Source organism: Ursus americanus, chromosome 6 (assembly GCF_024610735.1).
Source record: "Ursus americanus isolate L20-20 chromosome 6, mUrsAme1.1.p, whole genome shotgun sequence".
Taxonomy (NCBI): Eukaryota; Metazoa; Chordata; class Mammalia; order Carnivora; family Ursidae; genus Ursus; species Ursus americanus.
The window spans coordinates 77124519-77145644 of NC_142132.1; the positions used below are offsets into that span (position 1 = coordinate 77124519).

The window sequence follows — 21126 nt, forward strand, 5'->3', positions numbered from 1 at the left end:
AATGTAATTTAATACCCTATTGATAAATAATGCCTTTTGAGCTTCCAAAGAAGAAATGTGCCATTTTACGTGTTTCTTTTCATTCAAGAATCGTATATCTCTTATTCCATGTATATTTCTTTCTTTGGAGGGACAATTTCCATTTGAAACAGCTGAAATGAATAGTCTTCTCTGTTTTGCTTCTCCCCACTGTGAAATAATTCAGAGCTTCTGGGCGCTCTGTTTTTATAAGTAAGCAGCCACGAAAGATGAGAAGAGAATTTGGCACAATGAATTTTCCCGGCAAAATAAGGTCTTAGCTAAATGGTGTCTAGTGAATCGCCTGTGCCACTGGCCGCTGGTGTGAAGGCCATCCCAGTAAATGACCAAACAAGCCTCGGCGAAGATTTTTCAATATTCTGCCACGTGGTTATAGATTTCAGAGTTTCTTCCTGTCAGTTTCATGCCGCATTTCTTCCCAAAACTGACAGGGAGCTGACAAGGCAAGAAAAAGTTAGAATATGTGGCTGGTGGTGAAATTTAACAGAATCTTTCCTTCAGGGGGCAAAGCATTGATTCTGAACACACGAAAAACGAGCTAGAACTTTCAGGAATTAATGAACGATCTCCCTCGGCCAGACTGCCTGGAATCGTGTCTGCCTCTTATTTGCTCTAAGACCCAGCGCAGATTCTTTGGCCTTACCTGTGCCTCGGCTTCTTCATCTACCAGAAAATCCTCCCGAGGCTGTTGTGGGGGTGGGTGAGCAATGACGGAGAAAGCACTTGGGACAGCACGTGGCTTTGTGGCTGTAACAGTAATAGTGGGATTCACAGAGCTTTCTGTGAGGTTCTAGGGTCTCCGGGTATTAAAGTCCCCTAGAGTTATGTCCTGATACTGTTGGCTATTGAACCCTTACTTCTTCAAACAGTGTTGTGAACAAGCAATAGCCCTGACAATAATTTTGACACACGGATGGAGACGGAAAGACCACTTAGAGAGAAAAGAGGACAAGAATGCAGACCCACTGCCCCCTTGGTTTATCAGGATGCTGGCCGTTCTGACTCTGCTCATTAACAGGTTTGCTCCTCTCTCCACTGACCCAAACCCTGTCTCCCAGGCTAAACTTTCTAGCAGTCTGTTCCACCTGCTTTCTCACTCGACCCCTTTCAGCTACGGACGGTTACCTCCTACGTAAAGGAAGGAGCACTGGTGCCTTCGAAAGGAAGTCGCCCCCAAACGCTCTGGCTTCATTCGGGCAAGTGACCAGAACCGCCTGGGAGCCCCCAGGAGGCAAACCAGAGGTGGGGGGAATTTGCATGAGCACAGAACTGTTTTCTACCCAGATGATGGGAAACATACACTCACACTTAGAGGAAAGGGGGTCAGAAAGAAACTCATATGGTGGACAGCAACCTCAGAAACAGGAGAGAGGATTTTTTCTTTTTAAAGGGAGAGAGCGTGTGAATAAGAAAGGCCATTTTGGGAAACCAAGTCCTTAAAGAATGTGACTTGTTGCTGGGCCCGACGAACAGGACAGCATCAAGTGACCAACACCGGATGGACCCTACCGTCCCTGGTGAGCAAGCTCTTGGGACGTGTCCCTGTGAACACAGTCTGGTGGTTTGTATCGTTTTTCTCAAAATGCAAATAGTATTTAAATTTAAATGAGATACTAATTTAACTAAGAAATAAACTTGGATCTCTTGTATGTATGCTATCCTTAAAAACGGCCCTCAAGTGATCATATGCTTTGTTTGAAGGTTAGAGTTTAAGAACTCGGGAAAAGAACAATAAGGTGCTGGTTGCATCCATGGCCGGGAAACCAGGTACTGCTAGCCCCCCGGGAAGGAGGCTGGCCCACGCCCCCTGGTTCTACATGGAGGGGGGGTGAGGGGCTGCCAGACTTCCACCGGCTCTGACTCGGATGCAATCAGCTATAAGTAACAACCCTCCGTCCTCAGTACAGATAGGTGTATATGGCCATAAAGAACCCAGCATGGCAAAGAGAAAGAACAGTCTTTTCCTCAGTAATAAAGGGAAAAAAATTCCTTTTTATCTTCAACCTCAGCAAGAGGGTCAGTGGGTAAACAGCAATTATATTTTTGTTTTCTATACACCTCTGAGGAAATCAAACAAATCAAAAACGCATTTGGAAACTGTCTGCTCACATCCTGTCTTCTCTATCTTGTCTGACAGAACAGAAACTCCTCGCAGGCACAGCTGTTCTCTGCCACAAAGCTGAATCTCAATACCATCCATCCTCAGTGAAAGTTCCAGATAAAAGCTAATAAAAGTTTCCAGTGAAAAGTGCTGCTGAAAGCAGGAATTGCATTGACAAGTCCTCATCCTGCCACACTCGGAGCCTACTGTCCACATAGCACACGCTTGATGATTATTTACAAAATAGGGGCCGAATCCCTTTTGTGGAACGATGCCTGAAAGGATTCCTAAAGACGGATCAGGCTGGTGCTGATCTGAAACCCGTCAGTCAGGTCCACTTCCTTCCTGCCAGGGACGCTTGCCTGTCCCTGCCCTCCACCACCCCCTCCACCCCATCCGCAGACACCTGCTCGCCAGAGGATTTCTTGGCACCGGGGCCCCCCTGTGTAAGTCCTGCAGGTGTGAATGAACACCAGCAGTGATCGCTCAAACCCCAGAGCACTGAACCTGCAAGATAACCTCAGCCTTCCCTTCATCCTCCCTGCGGGCCTCAGCTGCTCTTCCCCAGACCCCTCATGGGCTGCGGGCTACCGCGCACAATTCCATTCTCAGAGCTCACAAAAGGCAGAGCTCCAGAGGAATAGGTCCTTTGCACCTCCTGGCTTCCCTGCAGGCCTTGTTTTGTCCCCCGGAGCCAGAGGGGGATTGGCACACAGCTTGGGGGTGAGTGAGAGGAAGTTCTTGCATTGTGCAGCTCTGCGAGGCAGTAGACGCAGCCAGCCCAAGGTAAATGTCAGATGGTAGTGATGAAGAGCACGGTAAACCAAGGAATTGTTACTATTTATCGTCTCATTAAACTGTCAAGAACAGAAGTCTCAATATTTTTAAATGAGCGATGGAAGAGTTTGATATTTTAAAAATGTATGTTCTCCTCCCCATCAAGAAAAATCATACATTCTATGTAGCAGCTTTCTGAAGATCGTGAATGGGCAGCTAAGCATTTCTTTACTGTTTTATACCAGGCTGTTTTTTTTTTTTTTCTATCTGTAAATCAGTATTTAAAAGTTTATAAGGAAATGACCCCTTTGGGGAGCTACTATTTTGTGTTTGCAGAGACAGAGGGCCTGACTTAGACGAGTGTGGTGTACAAGCTCTCCCTGATAGGAGACAGATCAAAGGGCGCCTGGGTGGCGCAGTTGTTAAGTGTCTGCCTTCGGCTCAGGGCGTGATCCCGGCGTTATGGGATCGAGCCCCACATCAGGCTCCTCTGCTAGGAACCTGCTTCTTCCTCTCCCACTCCCCCTGCTTGTGTTCCCTCTCTCGCTGGCTGTCTCTATCTCTGTCAAATAAATAAATAAAATCTTTAAAAAAAAAAAACAAAACAAAACAAAAAAGGAGATGGATCGAGAACAGCCACCTGGCTCAGGACAGCCTCTCACCCTGCTCCTACCCCTCAGGAGGATAGGCCAGGAAGAGCTCCTTCTGGAATCCTTGGGCAACCAGGGCCAATATTCAGCTGTTAGCGGGATAGCTGGACCAGCATTTAAAATCATCGCAAATCTGCACCTGATAATAAATAGCCACTGTCCTGAGTCTCCCAGTGCCCCTGTCCTGGACCTCTCTGTGGTCCAGCAGGTGAAGAAGGTTAACTCCAGGCACTGAGAGAGTCTGTAGGGTCTCTTCCATGACAAATGATTGCTGGGTCCCTGTGTATGGTTGTTAGATGGTTTCACTATCACCCTGGCCTCCATCCCTTTCCCATATTGGATTGAATCATGGATGGACATCAGAGTAGAGGTGGGTCTTTAAATTCTCTCTCCCAGGAAGCTGGAATTTGCACTCAGAGAAACAAATCATTTTCTCTGGGCAAATCTGTAGCAAGTAAATAAAAAATCTGAGGAAGAGTCCCCCAAATGTCAGTAGACCAGGGAGAAAAACCAGAGAGATCTGGTCCTCCAAGCAAAAGAGAGATAAAGGTAGAAATGAGAGAGAGAGAAAGAGAGAGAGAGTGCACACAGGGTAGGGAGAGGGAGGGGGAATCCCAAGCAGCCTCCATGCCCAGCGTGGAGCCTGACACAGGGCTCAGTCTCATGACCCTGAGATCATGACCTCAGCCAAAATCAAGAGTCAGACCTTTAACTGACTGAGTCACCCAGGTGCCCCATTCCTTCTTTTCTTGAAGGTGACTGTATTACTGCATGTTGTGGATTGAACTGGGTCCATTCTCTCCTCTCCCCACCCCAGTTCATATATTGAAGCCCTAACCTCCGATGTTATTGGGGGGTAGCGCCTTTAAATAGATAATTAAGGTTCAATGAGTTCATAAGTGTGGAGCCCTAGTCCAACACGACTAGTCTTTGGAAGAAGTGCTAGAGACTCCAGGAATTCACGCACACGGAGGAAAAGCCATGTGAGGACATGGTGAGTGGGTAGCTATCTACAAACCAAGGAGAAGCTTCGGGGAAAGCAAACATGGCAGCACCTTGATCTTAGACTTCCAGCCCCCAGAACTGTGAGAGAATTTTCAGTTGTCCAAGGTCCCCAGTCTGTGGCATCTTGTTAGGTCAGCTGGCATGCCCCCAGACGTGGCAGAGTGCCGTGAACATACCCCCCACCCCCACCTTTGGCTTCCCGTGGCTGGAGGCCATGTCCAGACTTGCACCAAAAAGTGCTAGCACCTGCCTCCTATAAATATTGGATTTTACATTTTTAGCCAATTTTTGACTCTGGAGAATCTAATTGCTTGGTGGCAAATCTGAAGCGGCATGCTGAAATAATGTTTCTCGAGGATCATTCAAATGTGATAATAAATCCAAAATACTTCTCTCCTGTAACTTGGTATAAATGCAGGCTCATTGGATCGAGCCTCAGCAGAGCGATGCCGGAAGGTGAAGGGAATGGCAGTTGAGACATTTCTCTGAAGTTGGGTATTGGATTGTTCTGCTCGCAGGAAGAAAGACTCACGAGTTGCTCATCTTAAACAGGATGTCTTTATTCAGGTCCTGCTTTGGGGGCTTGTACTTTTCCACAGTTCATGAGGATACTTCCTCCCTCTGTTCTTTCAGGTGACAGCCTCAAGCAAGAATAAGGGAGCTCTGGTTCTTGTCCAATTAGTCATGCTTCTCCCATGTTTGAAGAAATGGCCTATGTCTGCCAGCACACGCTCAAAAGCAGCAGTGCTAATGACATCCTGAACAGGACCGTTCGCTCAGAGGGGTACCCTGCGTGCCAGCCCGGATCCTCCACGGTTAGAGTTCAGGCAGGCCCTTCTAATGCAAATGAAAAAGTGGAATTTCAGCCAACTAAGTATTTGAAGAGTGCATTTTAGGGTTTAGTATGAGAACCTAGTGAGCACCACATTGATCAGTGAAATTCTCAGTGAAGCATCTGATGGGATTGAGCCGAAACAGGAGCCACGTTCAACTACAGACCTACCCCCTGTGACAATGGCCATGCTATCCAGCCAGGAATCCTACAATCAAGAGACCTGGTTCCAGGCTGTCGCTCTGCCACTTACTAGCTATGTACCCTTGCGACACTCGCTTAACGGAATAATAATTTAAGAGCATGAGTTCTTGAGTCAAATGATGTGAGTTCAAATTTTTGAAATAAGATAATCTGACAGTAGACCGTGAGTTCACCCAGGCCAACCCCTTCAAAGACAAAGATGGAGATAGACACTAAGAAATAAATAAGATGGGGCGCCTGGGTGGCACAGCGGTTAAGCGCCTGCCTTCGGCTCAGGGCGTGATCCCGGTGTTCCGGGATCGAGCCCCACGTCAGGCTCCTCCGCTGTGAGCCTGCTTCTTCCTCTCCCACTCCCCCTGCTTGTGTTCCCTCTCTTGCTGGCTGTCTCTATCTCTGTCAAATAAATAAATAAAATCTTAAAAAAAAAAAAAGCTTTAAAAAAAAAATAAATAAGATAGACACTAAGGCTAAAATGAGTCTCTTCGCACTTCAGATGCTTTATCTACTGCTACTGGTTCTATGTAACACATGTAGATTAATAATTACTGTACAAAATAAATGATGATAAAAATAAGTATGTCATGTATTCAACACAATGGTCCATAGCAATGATATTCCATTTCTATGAAATGGAAGCACAAAGAGGTTAAGTAATTGTTCTAAGGCTATGCAGTTACTTAGTAAACCAGGCAGCCGACCCAAGTCTCTCTGACATTAAAGTCTGTACTCTTAAGCCTTCACCTAACTGCCTCTGGATGGGAAATCGGAACATCTAGATTCCGTTTCATGCTAGGCCAGCAACTGGGCATGTGACTGTCAAGTCTCTTGTCTTTCCTGGGTCTCATTTTCTTCATCTATTAAAAAAAAGGGGGGGATTCGACTACACAATCCCTTCCAGGGAAAATGTTTCCCTCTTCCAAGCCTCTAGTCCTGGAATGACATATTCCCTGCAGTTCCAAATTCACGAGGTCTTCCTCTTGCCAATCAAAGCGAGTCATCTCATGTGTCAGTAAATGAAATTTACTATGTGTTCCTCTGTACATTGTTGCATATTAAATACATTTTAAGAATCAGGTGGAGTGCCTGGCTGGCTCAGTGGGTGGGGCATGGGACTCTTGATCAGTTGGGGTCAGAAGTTCAAGCCCCACTTTGGGGGATAGAAATTATTTAAGATAAAATAAAAATTTTTAGAAAATGGTGAAAATGTCACAGATAAACCTAATTTGGCTCTCATTTTATGAAAAATGCATTTATTGCCTATCTAAATGGATGCTTTAAAAAAAATCTGTATGTGATGTTTATCTATAGCCCTGCAAATTGAAAAAAAAAAAAGAAACACTTTCTCAATTGCTTCAGTTTTTATACCTTATGGTCCATCTGTTGCCACAGCACTGATTGTGGTATCAAAATTGCAATTAGTTACACTCAGGGACAATCAGGAAAAAGGCCAAGGGAGATTGTGTCCAGGCCTCAATAACCTATGATTACTCTACTAATTGTGAAACAGGAATTTTAAAATCAAGAGACCTGGTTTCAGGCTGTAGTTCTACCACTTACTAGCTATGTATCCTTAGGAAACTCATTTAATGGAATAATTTAAGAGCTTGGTTCTTGAGTCAAACGATGTGAGTTCAAATCCTGGCTCTGCCAGTTAACATGGACATGGTAGTGACCTTCTCTTAGCTGTAAATTGACAGGATGACAGCCTATCTCAGAAGGGTTGTTGAAAGGATTAAATACAATATTGCATTTTATTAAGTATTTATCAGAGGGCCTCCTTCCTCTTTAGTGCTCAGAGTCAGCTTTCATGAATGGTGTCTGGATTTTAAATGAGTCTACTGTCAGACAAAGCTCTATGTAACAGTCCCCTAAAATCAGGATACACATGATTGCCGTCCAAACCACATGGGGGAACCCAGAGAAAAGTGTTTCGTGAACTAAAAACATCACATTATCATTTGGTTAACATACGTAATCTGTTATTATAAGATGATCTTCTATTAATTTTTTTAATATCTACTGAGTGCTTGGAATATAAAAAGCGCTGGGTGAGGCAATATGAGGAATAAAACTCAGACATGGGTTCTATGCTTAAGGGGTAACAGGAGCATCTCACTGTCGCTGACACAAGGTAGAAGAAGATACCAGCTGCTAAGTCAATACCTTAAAAGGAAGTCTCTGAAGTGAGTGTTGAAGGACAGAAAGGATTTAGACATGTGAGGATGAGAAGGGAGAGAGAGAAGAGAGAGAGAAAAGACATCCCCAACAAAGAAAAGACATCCCCAACAGAGGAAGGGGTGGGAGGCGAGTAATAAGAAGGAAGCCAATTGCAGAAGATGTTCAATGTAGGAAGAGTAAACTACCACACTTCAGATTAAAAATTATAAGGGATTGGGGCGCCTGGGTGGTTCAGTGGGTTAAACGTCTGACTCTTGGTTTCGGTCCAGGTCATGATCTCAGGGGCGTGGGATCGAGCCCCAAGTTGGGCTCTGTGCTCAGTGTGGAGTCTGCTTGAGATTCTCTCTCTCCCTCTCCCTCTGCTCTCTATGCTCACTCTCTCTCTCAAATAAATAAATAAACAAACATCATAAGGGATTAAAAATGAGAGTCTGGAGAGGGTAATATGCTAAGCGAAATAAGTCAGACAGAGAAAGACAGATACCATATGATTTCATTTATGTGTGGAATCTAAAAAAACAAAATAAATGAACAAAGCAAACCACCACAGAAGAGACACAGCTATAGATACAGCAATAGTGGTGGTGGGGGTTGGGGGGTGGACAAAACAGGTGAAGGGGATCGGAGGTACAAGCTTCCAGTTAGAAGTCACAGGGAGGTACAGCATGGGGAATATGTCCATAATAGTGCCGTAACTTTGGTGACAGATGGTAACCACATTTGTCACGGTGAGCATTTTGCAGCGCCTACAACTGCCGAAGCGCTATGTTGTACGCGTGAAACTAGTATTATATATCAACTATACTTCAATTAGGAATAAAACTTTTATCTTGAGGAAGTCCCACAAGTTCATTTTATCTTTTGTTTCTCTTGCCTTTGGAGATATGTCGTGAAAAAGGTTGCTTTGGACGATGTTGCAGAGGTTGCTGCCTATGTTTTCCTCTATGATTTTGATGGATTCCTGTCTCACATCGAGGTCTTTCATCCATTTGGAGTTTATCTTTGTGTATGGTGTGAGAGTGGTCAAGTTTCATTCTTTTGCACGTAGCTGTCCAATTTTCCCAGCACCATTTATTGAAGAGACTGTCTTTTTTCCACCGGATGTTTTTTCCTGCTTTGTCAAAGATTAGTCGCCCAAAGAGCCGAGGGTCCATTTCTGGATTCTCTATTGGGGAATGAAGCATGAGAGACTATGGACTCTGAGAAACAAACTGAGGGCCTCAGAGGGGAGGGAGGTGGGGGAATGGGATAGGCTGGTGATGGGTAGTAAGGAGGGCACGTGTTGCATGGTGCACTGGGTGTTATACGCAACTAATGAATCATCGAACTTTACGTCAAAAACCAGGGATGTACTGTATGGTGACTAACATAATAAAAAAAACATTTAAAAAAAAGAATAAAACTTTTAAAACATGGAGAGTCTGGCCCAAAAGATCTCATGGAGGAGGACTGGAGAAGATTGGGATTCTTAAATCTCTGCCATTATTATTCTGTGCCCATGTTTCAGGAAGAAGGAAGAAAGCCTACTGACTCGTACATCTGTGAGTTTAGACTCACAGATCTCACCCTGAAAACCTTTCACAATCTGTCCTAAAAGACAATCTTAAATCACACTACTCACTATGTTTTTGTTTTCCTCTGAGGGCATCAAAAAATGTTTTGGCCATTTCTATCTGTTCGTGTTTTGGCTATTTCTAGTTCCTGGCTATTTCTCCTCAACTTCCTTGGACACAGGCCAGATTATAACCCATCCTTTAAATCCCAGCTCCATCAGCAAGTCTTCCTTGATGATCTAGACCTTATCAGTGTCTCTGCTGCTTCATTGCATTTTTCAGTCACATGGAAGAACTGTCACTGACCTAGGAATAAAATGACAAGGTTGCCATTCTGACTGGGGACACACTATTTAACGCCACAGAACTCCTCTTGTGTAAAATGAAGGGTTTGTGTGTTAGCTAACTCTAAGGTCAGCTCTCATCATTTATTCAACAAATAGAATGAGCACCTACCCGTGCTAAGCTCTATCCTAGGTGCTGAGGATACAGCGGTTTACAAGACAAAGTCTGTCTGTCTGTCTGTCTATCTACCTATGATTGTCTCCCTTGAGTTCAGTGGTTCTCAACTTTAGCCTGCATCGGAATCACCCGGTGAGCTTATTACAACCCAGATTTCTGTACAGACACCCCACTCCCAAGGGTTTCTGAGACAGTAGGTTTGAAGCAGGGCCCCAAACTTTGCATTTCCAAGATGTTTCTGGGTGATGCTCATACTGCTGGTCTAGAGACCACACTCAGAGAGCCTCTGTGTTAGTGGAGTGTGTCTTTTTCACTGCTGTATTGCCAGTGCCTAGAATAAATATTGACAGAATAAAAGAATAAATATAAGGTACTTTGTTAATTGACAAAGGAGAATGTCGTTCTATCCTTGAATGATATTATAGCTTAGAAGGAAAATGACAGTTCTCCTCAAAGGTAGAAGAGTTACTATCATCAGAAAGATACAGAGAAGGGGTGATTTACATGCAAAGGCAAATGAACTTATCTCCAACCTAGAGGAAGGAGGGGGAAGGTCAGGGAGAACTTGGTGCAAGAGTGTGTTTGATCCATTTCCTGAAGGGCACATACACTTGCTTCAGAAAGGCCAGTTAGAACTTAAAAAATATTTTCAGTACCTCTCTTTGGAATTCGTCTCCTCAATCTATGGTGAATCTTTTGTTCTACTCTCACTGTCTACAGAATCTTCATATTCAGATGTAAGTTTTGGTATTTGGAAATAGCTACATACCCTATCTTTGCCAAGTCTGGTCTGAAAGAGAGGTGATTTGGTTGCATAACTCTGTTCTTTGTTGAAAACAAGTTGTACCTTTGACACCAATTTTCCAGTATGACTTATAAATGGATCCCTGAAACAATTTCAGGGTAGGAGTTTAAAAATCATTTGGAACAACAGAAGCATCAAAGGATTAAGTTTAGTTTCTAAAGGCGATTAGTTTGAAGAACGGCCCCCATTTGACTCTATGTCCTGGTGTGTTTGTTTACTCACTCTCAGTATACTTGGTATTTTGATTTATTGAAAGAATCAACACTTAAACATGCAAGACGCCATGCACATTTTTCTTCAGATTCTATGCCATGTTACAAACATCTAAAGGGTAAACATTATGGGAACAAAGAAAGTATAAAATGGAGGTTCTTCTAAGGTAGATCTGTGAAAATTATGTGTTGGTACCAGGAAATACACACAGGTTTCCAAGAGCTCTTAGTAATTCTGGGCCACTCAGCTAATAATAAGTACTAGTTTATGTGCCCTGGGCATTGAGCTCTGTGCTCGGTCATACTGGTCCTTTATGAAGGGGGTCATAGCAAACCATTCTTCCAGTTCGGAATAGGGGACTACAGAAAATACGGAAGACCGATGGCAAAACGCGTATACACTTACAGTAATGGCTTCTGCCCGCCTGTTTATCCCCAGAGTTCCTCAGCCACTCTGTTTCCCCACTGTTGGAGCCCAGGGTACCTTCTGTGCGAGGTCAGCATGTACTAGCTGTGCTAGGGCAGGATTAAGAGAGTAACCACCCATACCTCCTACCTTTTAACAGATGTACTCAATACAAATGGAAACCGAAGACAACGAAACAGAAGCACTTCAAGTCCATTTGTTCAGATCAATGATTCTTAAAGTGGGCTCCCAAGACCAGGGACATCAGCATAACCTAATAACGAGTCAGAAATGCAAACTCTCCACTCCCACCCCAGAAATACCGAGTGAGGGGGGAGGGGAGGCAGTGAGGCCCAGCCATGTGAACTAACAGGCCATGGTTCCAGGAGGTTCTGATGCACACTGAAGTGTGGGGACCACGGGGTCAGACACTAGCAGCAGTAAGGAAACCGGCAGATAAGCCACGCCACCTTTCATGAACTTGACAATTCATTCCAGCAGCCTCTCACCATCCTCCAGATTACGTTTAATACACACACAATTACACACAAAATGTGTGTAAAAAAAAGTTAAGGCTTCTCTCTGTAAAGAGATGGTATGGAAAGGAGACAAACTGAACTGACTTGTGTGTAGTTTTCCTGAATGACACCAGCCTCAGCTCCCCTCCCCCACCCCACTTCACCTCCTAGAAAAGAATCACCGGAAAAAAACCTTACTAGCACAAGGCTATTCTGTTTCTTTGACTAGCAGTGACACAGGGAAACTGAAGGACTCTAAAAAATCTGCTTGTTATTCCTTTTCCTGCTTCCATTCTTGCTAAGACCTGCATCCCACCTCACTTTACACATGCCTCATAATGCAGATAATGTATGCGCTCCCTGTAAGGGATCAGGACTCAGTGATTTCTTGAGAACAGATAACATCTAAGGAAGGACCAGGAGATGATGAAGCTACCATATGTGTATTCTAGCCACCAGAGGTAGACATCTCCACGCCAAGACCCCTGGCTCCAAGGAGTAACACGTGTGCCCTCGTCTTTGTTCTCATGGCTCCTGGTTGCCTGAGGGGACACGTACACCAGACCACCACAAAACCCCAGACCCCAAACAAAGACAAGACTCATGCTCCTTTTCTTTCTGAGTCTCCCATGTGCCCCACCTGCACTGCTCTCTCTAGATCTTCAATAAACTCAGCTCTCACCTACTGCTGGCTCACGTTTGATTTCCATCCTGTGCAAAGCCAAGCACCCCCTTGGCTGCTCCTGGAGGACCCCCTCTGGGTCCTTGGACCCAGCCAGCTGGCATCAGCAAGAAGATTTTATTGGGTGATATAAGTACACTTGGTCACTCGCGGCTATAAGTTCTCATGTGTCTCAGCGAAGAGCAATGTCCAAGCCTGTTTTGATGAACTATTAAAGGCAAAGGGACGCTCTGTCTTATTTGAGCTAAACTGTTCTAGTCATTTCGGCTCTATTCATCAGACTGTGATACTCAACTACATGACACAATTTTTGGGTGTGACTTCAAGTTTCACCATCCCCTCAAAGGCATTTGTAGAATAAAATGATTCTCTGCTTAGGAGTTAAGACATAAGCTCTGGAGAAGTGCAGTCCTTAGACATACAATGTGATTCATACATGTAACTTAATTTTCCTTAAGTAACCACATTAAAAAAATGAGATGAGTGATTTAATGTTAAAATATATTATTTACTCCAGTGTACTAAAAATATTTCAGGCTGTAAACAATATATAATTAATGAGATATATTTACTTTTCAAAGTCTTCAAAGTCTTGCATGTATTTACACATATAGGCCATCTCAATTAAAAAGCTAAATTTTAACTAGAAATACTTGTTTTGTTTAGACTTAATAAAATTTGTCATTGCAAAAGTAGATCCCATACCCAAGTTGGTCCAAACATACTAAAAAGGCTTTCAGTAGTCTAACTGGATATCAGTTTTTATATTTAAATATAAAATACATACAACTGTTTAAAAGGGGCGGGGGGAGGGGGGAAGAACCACAGGGCCAAAATGGTATCACTGAGACCGACTTTCCAAATCCAGGTAATACCCAATTAATTGTGATTTCAACCTTCCCAGGAAGGTAGCTGTAAAGGGGTCAGTCAGAAAAGCTGCCTTCCCGTGGGCACCAGTGAGTCTGTCACCTGGGTCCTCTCCACCCTGCTCAGAAAGATGAGGTCATCTGCAGGATGAGACCCCTTCCTTTCCCTCCTCTGGAACAACCCTTTTCTTTTGCTAACTTTCTTGCCCCATCCTCTATCAAAAACAAAAACAAACAAGAAAACATCTTGTACAACTCCTGGCAGTGAATCAATACTTGCTATATGGGGTGTGGCCTGATTCATGAGTCCTTTAATAAAACCCATCAGATCATTAAATGTACTTTGTGGATCTTTCTTGAACACCTGAAAGTTCAATTTCGCAGTCAGGCCAGCCCCATTTCCAGCACTCAGGAGCTGCTAGTGGTTTGTGACTACCCTGGGGGGCAGCACAGCTCTTGAGCTAGGACAGACCAACATGGTTAAGAAATCTGGTTTTAGGGGCACCTGGCAGGCTCAGGCGGTGGAGCCTGAGACTCACGATCTCCTGAGCTGGTGACTTTGACCCCCACATTGGGCGCAGAGATTAGAGAAAGAAGGAAGAGGGGAGGGCAGGGGAGGGCAGGGGAGAGAAAAGAAAAAAGAAGGGAGAGAAGGAAGGAGGGAGGGAGGGAGGGAGGGAGGGAGGGAGGGAGGAAGGAAGGAAGGAAGGAAGGAAGGAAGGAAAGAAGGGGGGAGGGAGGGAGAGAGGAATTAATTCTGGCTTTGCCCTTTCCTGTCCTGCAAGCTTCACTTCTACCACCTGCTAAATGACGGAGGAAACCTCACATCCCAGGTCTGTTACAACTTCTGAACTAGCAGCAATAAAGACAAGGCAGTTTGCTTCTCCCTCCAGGGCCGCGGTGGTGAAAGCATCGCATCAGTCCACAGTAATCAGAAGCAATCTAAGTCTACAGGGCGAGAGTGGCTGAACACATTTAATTCATACCCTGCAGCCATAAAACGTCCTTGGCCATGAATCACTCCTGTTAATACCGGTTAATACCGTTAAGGGCGAGGACTGTCTACACAGGGGCCGCTGCCTGCGGCTGCACGCGCCACACTGGGGCCTCAGGCAGCTCCTCTCCCAAAAAGTTTTCTTTTTCTTTCTTTTTTTTTTTTTTTTTCCCCAAATGTTTTCTGAACCGGGGCTGTTACTGTTGTATGTCAGGGAGCACATGCCAAACTGCTCTGAAACGCCTACACTTTTACCTCATAGTCCGGAATGGGATTTTAAACATGGTTTAAATAGGACCGGAGGAAGCTGGGAGGGAGGCTACAGGAGACACCGGCACCAGAACCAAGAACAGGGCACCCTGACCCGCCTACGGTTGGCGATTTCCCGCCGGGCAAACGGAAGCAAAAGCGCCCCTGACGTCAAGGGAGGCGGCCGCTCCCGGTTCCCACGGTGAAACCCCTGCGGCCATCTTTACTGTGGTCAGCCTGCACCCAGCTTTTCCCGGCGGCCGTGGTGGCTCGCCATGAAAAGTCTTCAGAAGAGAGAGAAGGGAATCGTGCCTCTCGGTAACAAGGAGCTGACGGAATTACGAAAGCCCAGCGGTAGAAAGCACTAGCTGAGGTAGTGAGGGGAACACAGAGGTGGTGCGGCTTCCGCGGACGGACGGAACGATTCGGTCGCGTCGCTGCGGTTCCCGCCCGGGCTCTGAGAGCCGCTTCCGTTGCTCAGCGGAAGTGTGGGTCGCCAGAGGACGACTCTTGGAAGAATCGGCTCTCCGCTGTGTGCCCAACCGGAATCATGTCGAGTCTGGCGGTGAGAGACCCGGCGATGGATCGGTCGCTGCGTTCCGTGTTCGTGGGGAACATTCCGTACGAGGCCACCGAGGAGCAGCTGAAGGACATTTTCTCGGAGGTGGGTTCGGTGGTCAGCTTCCGGCTGGTGTACGACCGCGAAACGGGTAAGCCCAAGGGCTATGGCTTCTGCGAGTACCAGGACCAGGAGACCGCGCTCAGTGCCATGCGGAACCTCAACGGGCGCGAGTTTAGCGGCAGGGCGCTGCGGGTGGACAACGCCGCCAGCGAGAAGAACAAGGAGGAGCTCAAGAGCCTCGGGCCTGCGGCGCCCATCATCGACTCCCCATACGGGGACCCCATCGACCCCGAGGACGCCCCCGAGTCCATCACCAGGGCGGTCGCCAGCCTGCCCCCGGAGCAGATGTTCGAGCTCATGAAGCAGATGAAGCTGTGTGTGCAGAACAGTCACCAGGAAGCGCGGAACATGCTGCTCCAGAACCCGCAGCTGGCCTATGCGCTGCTGCAGGCCCAGGTGGTCATGAGGATCATGGACCCCGAGATCGCGCTGAAGATCCTGCACCGCAAGATACATGTCACACCGCTGATTCCGGGCAAATCCCAGCCTGTCTCCGGCCCCGGCCCCGGCCCTGGCCCCGGCCTCTGCCCCGGCCCCAGTGTTCTGCTCAACCAGCAGAACCCTTCCGCCCCGCAGCCTCAGCATATGGCCAGAAGACCCGTCAAAGACATCCCTCCTCTGATGCAGACCCCGATCCAGGGGGGGATTCCGGCCCCGGGCCCCATTTCAGCCGCGGTTCCCGGACCTGGGCCTGGTGCCTTAACTCCTGGTGGAGGAATGCAGCCCCAGGTTGGAATGCCAGGCGTGGGTCCAGTCCCGTTAGAGCGGGGACAGGTGCAGATGTCGGATCCTAGAGCTCCTATACCTCGTGGGCCTATGACTGCTGGGGGCCTCCCTCCTCGAGGACTGTTGGGAGATGCTCCAAACGACCCACGTGGAGGGACTCTGCTTTCAGTCACTGGAGAAGTAGAGCCCAGAGGCTATCTTGGCCCACCTCATCAGGGCCCCCCCATGCACCATGCCTCTGGTCATGACGGCCGTGGCCCTTCCTCACATGAGATGAGGGGAGGGCCATTAGCAGATCCCAGACTGCTGATTGGAGAGCCCAGGGGACCCATGATAGATCAGAGGGGACTCCCTATGGATGGTAGAGGTAGTAGAGATTCTCGAGGGATGGAGACTCGAGCCATGGAGACTGAAGTCTTAGAGACACGAGTAATGGAGAGAAGGGGAATGGAGACCTGTGCGATGGAAACCAGAGGGATGGAAGCGAGAGGCATAGACGCAAGAGGGATGGAGATACGGGGCCCTGGCCCCAGTTCCAGAGGCCCTATGACTGGTGGAATCCAGGGACCTGGGCCCATTAATATGGGGGCAGGTGGTCCTCAGGGACCTAGACAGGTCTCAAGCATTTCAGGGGTGGGAAATCCTGGAGCTGGCATGCAGGGGGCAGGCATACAAGGAGCGGGCATGCAGGGAGCAGGCATGCAAGGGGCGGGCATACAAGGGACAGGCATACAGGGAGCGGGCATACAAGGGACAGGCATGCAGGGGACGGGCATACCAGGGACAGGCATGCAGGGGGCGGGCATACAAGCAGTGGGCATGCAGGGGGCGGGCATACAGGGAACAGGCATGCAGGGAGCGGGCAAGCAAGGTGGAGGCCAGGCTAGCAGTTTCAGTCCTGGGCAGAGCCAGGTAACCCCGCAGGATCAAGAAAAGGCAGCTCTGATCATGCAGGTTCTTCAGCTGACTGCAGATCAGATTGCCATGCTGCCTCCTGAGCAAAGGCAGAGCATCCTAATTTTAAAGGAACAAATTCAGAAATCTACTGGGGCTTCTTGAAAGGTTTTAGGAAATATTTGGCAGTAGTCACAAAGTTTTTCTGTAGCATGGAGAATGGATGCAAAACGCTGACTTCTGCATCCCCACATTTGAATGATTAGAGTTTCCCTCCCAGAATTTTATCTCATTTCATCTTGTTGTCTTTTGTTTTTGTTTTAATTTTTAATAGGGGGGGTAGGAAGCAGTGGGTCTGTTCACTTTTATTCACTGTAAATATACAAAAATAACTCTGAACATGGTTATAGTATACCAAGTAAGATTATGAAGGATATGCAGCAATATTAAAAGTGTCTACGCTATGTTAACTACATTTAAAAAAAAAATAACTGGGTTAAACAGTGAAAACTGCACATAAAGACTATGACCTGTTAAAATGGTAATGTACTAAGATAGTTCAAGATTTTTGGTTGTGTAAGAAAATAAAGAAGTTTACCTCAAAATTTTAAGATATATTTTTTGGTAAGCCATTTAAAATAAAAAATCCAATTTTGGGGACAATAGAATGCTGTATTAGGTTAAGTGTCCTTTTAGTGTTTTGGAAGTATTTCAGAATGTTAGTGCTAACAGGGTAAGTCTCAACTTGTATTAGAATTGTTTTCTGTTTTTTGTTTTCAAGCTGTGCTACCGGAAACATCCAGGAATGCATCTGGTGAGATGTTTCACTCATCCCACCATTCAGACACCAGCAGTATTCTGGCCTGGCCTTGAGGGGGACGATTTTGCTGGGACAGTTCTGGAATCAGCCAGGTTACTGAAGGCTGCTCCAATGAGACTCAGCTTCTCTCAGTACCTTCCTGTTTCTCAATAGTCTTTAAGCCCTGAATATGAATCTCAGTAATTCTCTCACATTCTTTCGAAAAATCAGTGTCTAGGGACCAGTTTATCTGGGTGAATTCTGCACAGCATTGGACTTGTCATAAGTAGCAGAAAGCTTCATGCAGTACAGTTCCCAGGTTCCTGGTGACTACCTTCCATATACAGATGGTATCCATGTGGTCAACCAGAATCAGGACTTAAAAATCTTAGTCTCTCCAACATTTAACACGCCTTTCAGTTTTCTTATTTGCGGATCTACTTAACTGTCACTGTGTTATCAGAGTAACTGAGACCCAGGTACATAGAGAAACCTCTGCTTAGCTAATTATTACTCACTTTACTTTTGACAATAAAGCCAGTTAGCCCTAATATACATACCTGTGAGAGATTTAAAAATCAGTAGGAAGGTGGGGCTTACCATATTTTCTTTAGAGCTACTACCTGATTTATTTTTAAGCCTTGAAGATGTGGATGGACACACAGACCAAATTTATATCATAGACCAAATTAAAATTAACAGAAGCATAAACACCCAAATAACTGGGTGGTCTTACTCTGGAAAAGAAAAACCAACGTCTAGTAACAGACGAAAAAATAGCACTTAATACAAGGAGAGAGCTGAAACCCGGAAACTGAATTTTTCCCTTACGAGGTTTTTACATCTTAACTGGGTACTTGACTCTTTCTACAAAGTTTTCTTCCCTGTGCTATTTCCTGCCACCTGTTCTTGTATTTTTTATTGTTATTCATAATGTCCACTTAGCCGTGTTTTCTATATGCTTCCCCACATATTGGAGAGGATAACTCCTTTACATGTGTGATAGTTCTGGTTAATATTAATTCACAGAGTTGGCTCGATTACTTGGAAGTTACAGTTGCTTTATCCCAAAGCTTTCACCGAAGGGCTCTAAGTGAAAACTTAGATGTTATGTTTTTTGTGTAGTTAAATCTGAATTGTTCAGTGCAGACTAAATAAAAGGAATGTAAAATTAAGGATGACTTCAGTATCTGATGTTTATTTTTAATGAATGAATTAATCAAAAGATATCTATCCTTGAGAGATCCATGGGTCTGAATACTTTCTTTTAAATGAAAAAGGCAATACTAAAAAAAAAAAAAAATTAAATCCCTTTCTTGACTTCATCATCTGTGTAGTTCCACAGTTGAAAGAACTATAAACACATGTTATTCTGTGGCTGGTGTCAGTAGCAACATTTTGGTGCATGCCCAGATATTCGGCCTTTTGCTTGTGTCCCCCACAGAGAACTCTCCTCCATGTCCCAGGAAGACTTAGAGTTATCTTCCTAACTGACAGCACTAGATACGTTGCAGCCCACAGTTTTACTTGACCCTCCATCCCCGACTCCCACTTTTCGACCAGAAACTAAGAACATGGACTGTCCCTCATTTCTGTGTTTGCTATGCCGAAATCCCAGGTGAGAAAGGACAAAACATTCTATCAGTCTTAAGGGGAAAAATCCCATTTTCCCAAAAAAGATTTAGATTCCACACAGAACAAATGAGCTATAACCACAAGTTGCATTAGAAAATAAACTAGTAACAGATAACAGAAGCAATCTCCTTTGCTCTGATAGACCTTACAAAGTGGGTTCTCCTCACTTCCAGTCCACTGTCTGTCTCAGTACTGACGGATAGAGCCTAATTTCATTTGATAGCGATCCAAGCAATACTTACGCTATAATCAGAATCTTAGGTGTTTTACTACATAATCACCAGTTGTAACCTTGAGCATCCTGCATTTTCCCAAATATGGACAGGCAACAAATGCAATCACAAATTCTTTCACAGTAGCGATACCTAGAGACGGTGGAGTGAAACACCGATTTTGTAAATGCCCAAGGCCTTATTCCTCCTGAGCGGTATGTTTCTTGGGAATACGAAAAGGTCAACTTTAATCAGTGCCTGCCCCGTAGCCCTTCCCCTCTTATATTTCAGGTGTTGCTTGATAAACTATAAACAAGCCAGTGTGAATCCCAGATGAAGGTAGACTAACCCAAGTGAGATCATGTATGACTTTGAACAACACTTGTCAGAATTGTAATGGTAGAAAAGCCTTAAAAACAAACAAACCCAAACCAAAAACCTTAATATAATCTCAGTTTGCAAAGCGTCTTGCTTTCCCATGCTCTGATGGGACATTAACTAAGCACACAGAACCTAACTTCCTATGGTGTGTCAGGCCTTCCTCTTAGGTCTGACGAGGCCTAAGGATAATTATGTGCAGCAACCCACTGTGGCAGGGACTGAATTATCGGTCACATATCATGGTCTTCTCACAACAGAGTAAATCAGCCTCTCACTGCTTTATATTGTCAGCTAATCTCTGGACAGACCTCTGCTTGAGCTGGCTTTGCTCCTCAGTCTCGTCAAGAATATCCTATCGTCAAGAACTAATTCATTTTAAGGGAATTAATATATTTAAAATGATATCATTAATGTTACTATTATTAACTTCAAGAGTATGAATATTATGATATTGGTATATAGTTTGTCAAAATATTTCGTACATAGACATATTCCAAATCTTAACTAGATCTTCTAATATTTTCACTTGCTTTTATACACTTTGAAGCAAACGTTTACTCCTTTAGTTGAAAATTCAGCTTTATAAGTGTTCATATTACAAATCACCTTTCTCATGAGATGTTAACAGCGTGTTTCTCGGTATTTTTCTACCACAGAATAAACCTTGTGTCAGTAAAGGGCCTGTATTGCATCAAAAGCGACATTGGGGTAGGATTATCGAAAATAACAAAATCAGTGATTATTAAACACTGTACATAACAACACTAGAGTATTACCCTAGGAAAAAAGCTGAAGTATTCTGGTAAATGACAATTCTTTGTCAGCAGGAGTTAACATAGGTGCCAAAGGTAGGTAACTAATCACTAAAGAGTTAGAATAAAACACACAACATTCTCAGCTGTAATTGCTTTGTATGATCCAGGATAGATTAAATCTGCAGACATTTGAAATCAATCTCACATGTCACAAAGGTCAGTCATTTAAAAAAAGAATGATCACTTGTTTGTTGTCTCTCACAAGAGCAGAATGGCGTATCTCTCAGGCGTCAAGCCATGAAACGGGCAGTTCCCCCCTGAAAATTATTTTGTCTCTTTACTTAATTACCTGTCTTAACCAAAATTCTGTCAGCCTTTGACTGCTCTATTACCTAGAAGGACTATCAGACAACCTCCATGTTTGTGAATCTATCTCTTTATTCTTGGAAATTTCACAGAACAAGATACATCGGCTCAGTCCCCAATTTCCTTTACCTTAAAGGTTCATT

At 45.0% G+C, this 21126-nt stretch overlaps 2 protein-coding genes across 3 annotated transcripts in view; one reads left to right on the forward strand and one right to left on the reverse strand.

Annotated features, from left to right (window-relative positions):
- The window catches only part of PRKG1 (protein kinase cGMP-dependent 1), a 1185335-nt gene that overhangs the window by 505690 nt on the left and 658519 nt on the right, over positions 1-21126 (reverse strand). The gene's annotated exons all lie outside the window — the stretch shown is intronic.
- Positions 14992-18809, forward strand: CSTF2T (cleavage stimulation factor subunit 2 tau variant). The gene has a single exon (XM_045802402.2). The coding sequence runs from the start codon at positions 15084-15086 to the stop codon at positions 16998-17000; it is 1917 nt and encodes a 638-aa protein (XP_045658358.2). The 5' UTR covers positions 14992-15083; the 3' UTR covers positions 17001-18809.

Coding starts and splice junctions, on each gene's coding strand:
- CSTF2T (XM_045802402.2), top strand. CDS start 15,084: ATGTCGAGTCTGGCGGTGAGAGACCCGGCGATGGATCGGTCGCTGCGT.